At 38.9% G+C, this 11,630-nt stretch overlaps 1 protein-coding gene across 1 annotated transcript; it reads left to right on the plus strand.

The window, feature by feature from the left end:
• The first annotated feature begins 230 nt into the window (after window positions 1-230).
• LOC130913028 (ephrin-B2a-like) lies at window positions 231-9,404 on the plus strand. The gene is made up of 5 exons (XM_057831291.1): window positions 231-528; window positions 1,332-1,615; window positions 4,143-4,235; window positions 5,448-5,561; window positions 8,627-9,404. Exons 1-5 carry the CDS (start codon window positions 416-418, stop codon window positions 9,010-9,012), a joined length of 990 nt encoding a protein of 329 aa, XP_057687274.1. The 5' UTR covers window positions 231-415; the 3' UTR covers window positions 9,013-9,404.
• Window positions 9,405-11,630: the final 2,226 nt, after the last annotated feature.

Here is an 11,630-nt window from a genome sequence, read left to right on the forward strand (position 1 = left end):
TTGTGCTGTCCATGAATCTTGACAACTGCAAACTTAATTAAATTATAAATGACAAAAACTGGGTCCTGTACCAATTCCAAGTATCCAATGTGATTCGAGCGTGTCTAAAATGCGCTACCAACCCGGGCGTCCCTTCCACGCATGAGCCGGCAATGGGGCGGGCCGGCCGCTCAGCTGATGGCTGAGCTGCTTCACACAATTTCAGTCCTCAGTGAGTGCATGCAGTTCCACGGAACGTTTTCTCTCCAGTTATCCCCAATGTGGAAAGCTTCATGAATTTGGGACTGGAATTTAATGGCACCTCGCCGCGGGATGCACCTGAAGGCACCACACGCACGCATGCACAGGCAAGGCACGTTGACCTGCCCCCACTGCGTGTTATGATAGCGAGCCAACGCGTGGGTTTTGTCCCGTGATGGGGGTAAGAATCACATGGAACTACGGTGGTGTCACCCTGCTGGCCGTCATCATGAGCTCGTGTAGGGCCATCACTTTGGACTCCATCCTCTGGAGCAGCGCCAACACTAAGTGAGTGGTACTTTCTCATACTTTCTCCTGTAATGCATGTATACTGGAGTTGTACTGTAATAATGATTTCATGTAAAATGACAGGGTACTAAATACTAATGCATCAGTTTGGCCATTGTATTATGGATATGATCAAATGATTTGCAAATATTTAAGATCTACAGTATCTATACATACAGTATATAATTTATAAAATAAAAAAGCAGTAAAAAAAAAACAAAAAAACCCCTGCACAATTATTTTTTATTCCCCCCAGCTCTAACTCAATTGCTCTTGTATATAGTGCCAAAACAGTTTTCCAAAAGAATTTCTTGCGGTAGGGTATAAACACGCTCCTGATAAAGGAACAGGAACAGATTCCCACATAAATGTTGAGACCCTGTGTGAGGCGGCCATCTGTCTTGATCCTTTAGTTCTGGCGAGAGGGAGGGGTTGAAGGTGACTATCATTTACTCTATCTACTTGCTCAATTTTGCTCAAGGACTTTAATGCAAGCACAGGGGTGCCAAAGTATGACATGCAGGCAAGGTAACTACAGTGATTGCTATGGAATGGCATTGCAACTTTGGTTGTAGGGTCTCGATTCTTTATTTTCTCATCTGTGCTGGGTTTTGACCCTATAGGTCAGCGGCCTTACAGACTGAGCTACGACTGTCCCTGATCTGTGATTTGGGGCATGAAAGCCTATACTGATTAAGGCCATCCGATTTAAGAACATTCAAAATGACCATCCCTTTTGAGGAAATTATCCTCAATCAACATCCATTGCTGATTGTTTATTTTTCTTAACTCTTTATTCATAGCTTTACTCCAAGTGGAGGTCTGGTCCTTTACCCTCAGATTGGAGACAAGATGGACATAGTCTGTCCAAGGGCAGACACCTCTAAAGGGGAAAAGGAGGAGTTCTATCGAGTCTATCTAGTCTCCCGAAGTCAGATGGAGAGCTGCACAATAGACAAGACAGACACACCCCTACTGAACTGTGACAAGCCGCACCGGGACGTCAAGTTTACTTTCAAGTTCCAAGAGTTCAGCCCCAACCTTTGGGGGCTGGAATTCCTCAAAGGAAAGGATTATTACATCACTTGTAAGTCATTTTTGTGAGTCACCTTGTGTAATAATACCATTGTGAGTACCGTAATTTTTAGACTATAAGCCGCTACTTTCCCCCCCTCATTCTCCTGTGGTTTATAGTCCAGTGCAGCTTATTTGTTGATTTATTGGGTTAATAGATAACACTTGATTTGACAGCGGCGTCATAAGACTGCCATAAGACAGTCATAATTATGACATGACAAGCCGAAAGGAAAAGAATAAGAAGAAAAATAAGTGACAATAATGGCCATTAATGAATGCTTATGACAGATGTCACTAAGTGTAATCTAGCAAATCATGTCGCTACCTCCGTTCATGTCCAGCGTGGATCTTTTACATCCATTCAAAAGTAAGATAATTTGCTGAATGACACAAAATTACATCTGTCATAAGCATTCATTAATGCTCATGGCAGTGTCATGTCATAATTATGATGGTCAAATGACAGTGTTATGGCGCCACTGTCAAATAAAGTGTTACCAAATGCCATAACTAGCAATTAATGAAACAACTGGAACCGTAACTGAAGAGATAATTAGCATTGAACATGATTTTTGATTGTTATTTCCATCTGTAGCGCTGCAATGCATGCTAGGAGGCATGTTGGACGACAAAAGTGTTGACAGCAGATGGCAGCAGAGTTTGACTGTCTCCTCCAAGGGAGCAGTGATGGCCAAACGAAGCTTGTTGAAGCACTGAAGCTTTGCAGCCAATCGGTTCAAAGCTTTATGGTGGTTCATTGGTCTTATGACAGTCTTATGACGCCGCCATCAAATAAAGTGTTATCAGTTAATATCTTTTGGTGTAAATATCCCATAATACAGCGAGGACAGCTGTGGCTTATAGTCCAGCGTGGCTTATCTCTGAAAAAATTCCGTTTTCGTGTCAAATTTGGTGGGTTGCGGCTTATAGTCAGGTGCACCTTATAGTCCGAGAATTACAGTATGTGCGAGCAACCACCTGTTCGGGTGCTACAGGTGTGACTCGTACTAACATCCCCCCACTCTTTCCACAAAATCAACCACACACCCTGATTCAACAAGAGGCCATCATCCTTGTCACTCTGTCAATTTGTCAACTCGCGTGACAGTCATAACTATGGCCTCGTTGTCATACTGCTGTCAGTAGAACCAGTGCATCTTAATGGCAACTGATGCATGAGATAGTGAACAAGTGTGACCATACAGCCTCCCCCGCCTCGCCACACTCTGACAGCACACTCGGCTATGGCAGGACAGTGCCATTCTGAGGGCTTACATGCCCCAAATCACACAAGGCTCTTACAGCATCAGGCAGATTTGACGTGAGCTTTCATGGCAACGTGGCGTCTTGCCTGTGCGATGTTGTTATCTGACCTAAATGCTCCTAACAAGTGTGTACTTGTGTGTTCGTCTTTGTGTGTGTGTGCTTAGACTGGGGTGAGGGAGAGTTCTTGATGTACGTGTGTGGATGAATGTATTTTTCTTCTTTAAACTGCTAAGCAACATGTATTAATTTTATTCAATCATCCTTTAGCCTCTTACGCTGAAATTTTATTTGGCTCAACCTCAACTGACAAATGAAAGTTTTGTTAAATAATTCAACAGAATATTTTATTTAATCAAAAATCAAACAGCCTCAAGAGTTTTTTGGTTTTCTGATATCTACTGTATATATATATATACAGCAAGCAAAGTTTAACATTCACAGATTTAATTAGATAGTTACAAAGTTAGATAGATAGATGGATGGAGGGAGGGAGGGAGGGAGGGAGGGAGATAGATAGATAGATAGATAGATAGATAGATAGATAGATAGATAGATAGATAGATAGATAGATAGATAGATAGATAGATAGATAGATAGATAGATAGATAGATAGATAGATAGATAGATAGATAGATAGATAGATAGATAGATAGATAGATAGATAGATACAGTGGGGAGAACAAGTATTTGATACACTGCCAATGGGTTTTCTCATTGGCAGTGTATCAAATACTTGTTCTCCCCACTGTAGATAGATAGATAGATAGATAGATAGATAGATAGATAGATAGATAGATAGATAGATAGATAGATAGATAGATAGATAGATAGATAGATAGAGGGAGAGGAAGATAGAGGGAGAGAAACAGAGAGAAAGACCGAGATGCGACATGATGTGCGCGTGATTAATGTGAAAAAGGTTGACGGTACTAATTAAGATCAACAACATTAAATAGGCACCTCTCATATAGTCTTACAACACTAGAAGCTGCACCTTTAATAATGTAATAATAATAATTATAACATATTGTTAAATCAACGCATTGTCAATAGCACCTATCAAAACCGAACATTAAACAACACTTACTGTACCTAATGTTGTGGGGGGTAAAAGTGTTTGCTTCAGGTGTCTTGCTGGAGTTTATGTGCACATCTTCATTTTCCTGCTCAAAGGTGATGCAACATTTGGCAACTAGTAAAACTATATTGCTTGATAATCCCCTTTTACAATACTTCTGTAAGTAATTCTGCTTGCTTGCTCTCTGTATCAGCAACATCTACAGGATCTCTGCAAAATCTGGACAACACTAATGGAGGCGTGTGCAGGACCAAGTCCATGAAGCTGGTGCTGAGAGTTGGGCAAAGTAAGATCTGTATGGGCTGAAATATGCATATTATATGTTTGGATGCATGGCAACATAACACAAGGCATGAAAAATGGAGGAATGTGCCGTACGAATATCAATCTGAATAATGATTTAAAATGAATGAACTGTTAGCTTCTACTTATTAAAATGTAATGTAATGATATTACCACCTTCTAAGTGGTAGGATAATCTCAGCCATGCACTTTTGCGGAGCGAAAGACTGCTGTCATATATAATCTCAAATCCCCGCTTCAAACCTCTAACTGCTATACATCATCACTAACTACTTGCATGCAATCGGTTAGACTGAATGTCGCCATCAATAATCCTCTGCTTTTACTGGTAGTCCATTTTAATTACATTCTACCCAAACATATTACATTGTTCTCAAACATATTTATCTATTTGATCCTCTCTAAAGTGTCTCTTTATGATTTTATGTCATTGTTGATTTGTTACACACTGAGGAGTTTTATCTTAGTTCATTGCTGAAATATTCATATCACACAAATAATAAATAGAAAACACAATTTAGGTCAACTTTAGAAATAGAATGTTCTTCATACTGTATATGTGGGGCTACATTTGAAAACTTTTCCGAATATTAGACACACCACTCTGTGTGCACAACTAAATGCTTAGAGATTATGAATTTGTTGAAGCCCCAAACTGCAGTTTTGCAGTATTATTCACATAAATAATTGAACAGTTGGACTTCAACATGAAAATTCAGCATTTTGTGTTTGTCAACTGATCTTGCAAATATGCGTTTGCTTTCATGTTGCATTTAAAAAACACCACTGCGCAAACAAACATTTAACAGAAGCAGAAAAAAGTCATATCTAAGAAGATTTAGTTGTAAGGCAAAATTAGTTTTGCATATATTAATGTCAGTTAATGGGAGTCATTTACATTTAAGGATTTTTCATCCTTAACACTTTATTTAGAAATGGAAGATGTGCATTTGCCTTGAAATTGAACTTTCAATCAAGTTAATAGCTATACATTATTGATAAAGTATATGCAGTGCAAGACAGGATATCTAAACACAAACGTCATTTTAGCTCTGGATAACTAAAAATGATCCAACCAAACATTTTTGAGGAATGATGCTTTACAAAGGAACTTTTAAGTGTTGAGACCTTTTCTGTTGTTGGACATTGATGTTTCTTTCCTCTCTTTCATCATGTGTTATTATTTTTGCTGTAGGTTCCTCAGATCCTCGATCAACACTTCAGGAGTCCCCAACCAGATTTCCACCTTCACAACCAAAACCGAAAGGAAAGGAGACATCTAAAGAAAATGATGTCAAGAACAAAACCTGCAAGTTCAAAATTTACTGATACTTATTTATCTTGGAGTAAAAACAATGATATATGTTATAAGTATCTTCAGTACACTAAATAACTACACAAAATAATGCCATGGGGCAGAATTGTATTCCCTAAAATTATGGTTTTACTTCAACTGGCCCCATGTAGTGTTAAGGTAGGATGGGAACATTTATGCTGAAAAAAAAGAGTAAAATCAAGGGACACAATACACATTGTACTTCTTTTCATCTTTAGTAGATTTCATGTTCATGAGGACGTTAAATGGCAGTTTTGAAATTGTTTACCAGAAGGAGTCTAATGGTTCTTTCTCAGGCTATATTCACTTGGGTACTTGAGTTACTATTGGTGTTATACTAGACTTTTAAATCACCCTTCTCACTGCACAGTAGCTCAGTTGGACTGCCATTGTATTTGCCTTAATTTGAGGCAGTTGGTTTTCCAAACAATGTGTGGGCTTATTTCCCACGCAGTTGTGCTGTAAATGTTAGTGAGAATGATTGCCTGTCTGTCTTTATGTGTACCCTGTAAATGTCAGACGACCAGTCCAGGGTAGGCCTATAGGATGCCTTTAATTAGCAGGGTAGGCTCTACTTCTGTGACAACCTGAACAGGAAAACTAGTTTAGGAAATCGATGAACGAAAGGTTTGCTTGACCATGTTAGTCGTCCCTGAAGGCAGTGCTGATGAAGATAGTGAGTAGGAGGCATGGTAACAAACAACAACATCCTTATTTACTGTACTTTTTTCAAATGTGGCTGTTGGCCACAGAAAGCTGATGAATTTCGTTTGGTGACAAAAACAAGGTGGGCAGCAAAGTAAAAAAATAAATAAATGAAAAATCAAATACCAGAACTGTCTAAAACATTCATACATAGTAGGAATCTGCTACAGTGAAATGCTGCAGTATCATCCAAATGCTATACTAGTACATTCGTCTTCCATTGAACTTTTTCTCACCAGGTGCTACGCTTTGGGCAATGGACAAGTGCCATACAAAGCAAGTGCAATATTGTCACAGTAAACGGAGTAGGGATTTTGTAATGAAAATGCAGTACGTCAAACTGCTTATAAATCAAGGGCGTAGGTTTGGTCTGATTATTGGTAGGGACGATATAACAGCATAACCTGCATGTACATTTTTTGCTGGGGACGGGACATTAATAAGACCAAACAGATTGAGTGAACAGGAGTCAGGGCTACATTTCTCACCAATATGAACCTAATTAATTGATAGGCTAAATGATTAATGCAAAATAAATCTGAATTGACTCATACTAACTTTAACACCGCAAATTGAAAGTGTCTTAGTCTGATATTTTTTCTTACATGTAGTCGAATAATTTTCTCCATCTTGTTTTAAAGGCTAGTTAACAGATGAATGTGTCAAATTCTTCCACTTACTTTAAGTAAATATTACTATTTGTTCTTATTAAGCCCATCCATCTAAAAGTCTTCTTTTTTCATCTAAATCAAGAAAAAAAAAATCTTTCAAATAATGTTTTCAACAATAGCTAAAATTAGTGGTGTTTTCCCACACATCCACAACATTGACGTCTCTTTACATTACTTACAGTGCTGCTGCTGGCGGAAAAAAACTTCAAAGGGGGTGGAGGAGGCAGCATGTTGTATTTCTGTCAGGCTGTGAATGCGTGTGAGTGTGTGTGTGTGTGGGGGGGTCATCAGCCAATCACACGTGCGTTTGAGGGGAAAAAATGGCACATTCAACAAGCGAAAAGGGGTCAATGTAAGTCAGAACATAATGAAAGTTATTCACTTAATAATGGTAGGGTCAATTCTATCCTTACAACATATGGGTAAACAATCTAAAACTAAACAACTAAATTACCTACATAACTGAAGTCATTATGTAATGCAAATGAGGTTGCTTAAAAGTTGGTGGGGATAATTTGAGTATCCTGAAAAGTTGGTATTATTATGTCCCTACCGTCCCTATGCAAACCTACGCCCTTGTTATAAATAATCATTTCGACTAATCTTTAGTGTTAACATTTAGTTCACTTACAGCAGGTGTTTCCTTCCTCAAAATATGTTCACATAGCGGTCATCTAAAACCAGAACGTTTGTTTCCCTTCATATTGTTAAATAGATCTCAAGTTGGTAATGAGAAGAAAGTACAGTACATCAAATGCTTGTCCTCACGGTTCTTTTATGCAAAACATTTGGCGTATGTAGGACATTACACTTTGACGAGTATGAGGGATATGAAGAGCCGCATAAAAATGTGATGAAATGAAACCCATAATGTTGAGCACCCCGAGTAATGAATTATCGCAGTGTTAAGGGATTGTTGTTTCGGTCATGCTATTCTTGAGCATGTCCAGACTGAACACATAATTGTCTCTATTGTGCATTTTCAGATAATATTTCTTTTAAAATCACAGATGCTTTTCAAATGTTTGCAATTTTTTGCCTGTAGAAACAAATATGTTTAGTTAAAAAATATGGTTTTACAGGTTTTAGAATGTACCGAGTAAAAAAAATGTGAAAAAAAAATTGTGCTCTAAAGACAAATTCCCAAAGACGCATTGTAGAATGCTCTCTTGTGGAAAGTTTTGCCAGACAAATGGGAACAGCTAAACTAGCATGTGGGACTCCATAATTTCTTTCATTCGATATAGTTGGTGCAGCTGTAATGGACCGGAGCCTAATAATTGTGTGCATGTTGTGGTGGTTGTGTCTGATTCGAACACTTACGCTTGTTAAGTCTTGCTTTGAAGAAAACGTGAGCGGCACCACAATGCACTACAGGTCCCTGCTCCTGCCTTTCTTAGCCACCATTGTTTTGTTTAGACTTTACGCTTTGTATTGATGGGTTTGTTCAAGTGGAAGCCCTCTGGTTGATTGGCCTTGAGCAAATATGAGTCTGCGTGTGCGTCCTCAGTTCAGCCCTTTGATAAATGCCTTTAGGCTCCAGTTTTCACAACGAATTGCATGTTCACACGTCACAACTATTGAACATCCCCATCCCTCATTGGGAGTCACTCTTTTATCTCAGTTTCTCTTTCCTTCTCTGTGTCCTGTTGTCCCTGACAGACGCAGGCTCAGAAGCAGGGCAGCTCAACCCCGGTGGCAGTGGCGGCTCACAGCCAGGACTGTTGATATGGGTTGTCTCGGCCTGTGTGATCCTCCTCCTCCTCATCATCATCCCGTCGGCCGTACTGTGGAAGTGCCGTCGCTGTGTCCCAGATAGGCAGCAGTCTGCGTCTGTGTCCCTCAACACTTTAGCTGTGCCAAAGCGGGACAGCATCAGCAGCGACAACATGGGCTCAGACCGTAGCGAGGTCGTCTTTCCTCTGCAGACCTCTGACACTAGACTGTGCCGACACTTTGAGCGTGTGAGCGGCGAATATGGACCTCCTGTATACATTGTTAAGGAGATAACGCCTCAGAGCCCCACCAACATTTACTATAAAGTTTAATTTGGGTTACTTGCAACGCTGTTTTTTCACTTGCCTATGAGAACATTGGAACAATAGCTTGTCTTATATGAATTGGACTTTTTGTGACGAGACAATCACAGAGAAACATCCAAGGACATTTATGCGATACTGATGTCACACATTTAGTAAATAAATTATTTGACTATTCTGATTTCCACTTGCGACTGTTTTCAGTATATATTTTGGGACTTGTAGTTAATGTAATCTTGTAATTTTGTAAATGTACAGTATTTAATTGTTTGATTTTTTTCTAAATTGAATCTGATGTTGTACCCAACATTGTTGAAACACATTCCACTACATTAAACATCTCTGTATTTATTTTCTAGAACTTTCAAAATTGTATGAGTGCGTTAATAGTGAAATAAAATATGGGCTCTTTTATTAAGGTTTTCAGTCATTTCAACACATTTTGCAGTCATCATACATTTATTTTAGGTAACTGAGTCTTTTATTGTATATGCGTGGTTATGTGCAAGTATGAATTACAATCTTTTTTCTTGAGGCGTCTTAATTGCTTTTTGATCAACAATTTTTTTAACTAACATAAGCAGTAAATAATACTATGGGTAAAGGTAGGAAACAATGAAGTGGGCATACGGTGGATTTAATGGGATGTCACAAAAATATGACCAAATTATATCATTTCAATCACATAATTAATATACAGTACATAAAACAGCCGACCTAAAAGACGTTAGGAAATTAAACAAGCAATTTTCCACTTTGGGTGAGGAACAATCGTTTTAAAAAAACAAAAGACATGGTGTTTCAGCTTTCCTTTGGGTGCTATTAGAAGTGTGACATTGCTCAGAGTACATGTATTTTTATTCGACTTCTAATGATGTACCAGGGAAATTGAATGTCAGTCTGCCCTCAATAGCATCATGCTGTGAGCTTCTCTGGGCAATGTTAGGTTTAGCAGATTAGAGTGGGGAAGGGTGCCTTGTATACAAAAAATATAGACATAATAGCAAATGATGATTTAATGAATGCGATCAGATGGAAAATGTTACCTTTGGATGTCTCTAATTCAATAGATGTAAATTCTGAAAGTGCATACACTATTTTTAAAATAACAGCTTCCACTCCATTCTGGAGTAAAACTCAATATGTGTTATTCATTTTTGAAAAGAAAGAAGTTTGCTCCATATTATACCACATTGTGAGGGCATTAATTGAATGCAAAAGCAATAGATAGTGCTTTAACCCCTATCAGCAATTTACAAATGAGAATACTGAAGCCAGTATAATTAACCACTGCAAAAAATTTTGACGGTAATGGACATTATTAAAAACCATCATTCTTGCGGTCATCGCACCCATTCTCTGGACATAAACAAGCAAAGAAACCGCTAAGATGACTTGAAACACAGTTTTAAATTTCAAATGTGGAACAAAATTCAAAAAGTAAAATCCACATGGTTCGCTGTGGCGTCATTAACTTCTCACGAGGCATCAAGTGATCTTTAATTAAAAAAAAAATACTCATCACTTGATTGTCTCACAACCTCTCTTGTGGCAACATGCATGTCATCCATGGATGAACACGTTTCATGCTCCCTCAGCCGCATCATGCGACACATTTTCAACCTGTCAGCTTTCATGAGCCTCTCAGTCTCGAGGGACGTTCTTTTTTTATTTATCTGTGATGATTACCATGATTACAGGTCGACTTTGGCTTTGAGCACTGAATGATTTTATTTATTTATTTATTTATTTTAAATCTTGCAGTAGGTAGCCCACTACCTTCTGGCTAGAATAGAATGACGCCTGAAGTTGAATGCGCGACTTAAATATGACCAACATAAATGAACCAAACTAAATTACCAATAATGTTCTATGATAGAAAACACAAAATCCTTACTTAACGTTTACATCTGTATCATCAGTCGCAACTTGTGTATAATAAAAAAAGAGATAATGTGTCTGTGGTTTGTTTATCAATGTGTGAATCTTGCAAGATGTTTTTTCTATCTAATGTGAAGCTTCACAGCTGAATAGTCAATGGTCAGGCGAGGTAAGTTCAGTTGACCCCAGGGTCACAAGGAGACAATGGCCAGTTGGGCCTCTATTGGAAGAACAAAACATGGACCTCAGGGCTTATGGGCCTTGCTGTGGGTGGGGCTTCGCTATGGTAGGCCATTTTAGGAAGAAGGTGTTGAAATAGGCCGAGAAGTATCTCAAGTACAGGCTTGAATCTCATTTTGAAATGTGCCAGTATTCAGCTTGAATTGCACAAATGATCTTGATGTTTCATACATGCACACAAGCCTTTTCAAACAAATGCGCCATGAATTGCTGTTTCCTCATTGCTCTTCTTTAAACCCATTTTGATCAAGTATCATTTGTACTGAGAGTATAGCTTGAAGAGGGGGTTGAGGGGCTCTAATAAGGCGAGCCATATGCTTTCATCTGACCCCACGAGACTAAAGTCTACAGCTCCCCGATGCACCACCCCCATCTCACTTCCATGCGGAAGAGCTGGTCGCACGAGTGACTTTGTGTGTCGAGTCGGGGGTTGGTGGTTGGGGTGGGTTGGAGTCAAGGGGTGCATGACCTGGGTTGAAAAACCAGGAAGAAAAGAAGACAATATA

Source organism: Corythoichthys intestinalis, chromosome 1, assembly GCF_030265065.1.
Source record: "Corythoichthys intestinalis isolate RoL2023-P3 chromosome 1, ASM3026506v1, whole genome shotgun sequence".
Lineage (NCBI taxonomy): Eukaryota > Metazoa > Chordata > Actinopteri > Syngnathiformes > Syngnathidae > Corythoichthys > Corythoichthys intestinalis.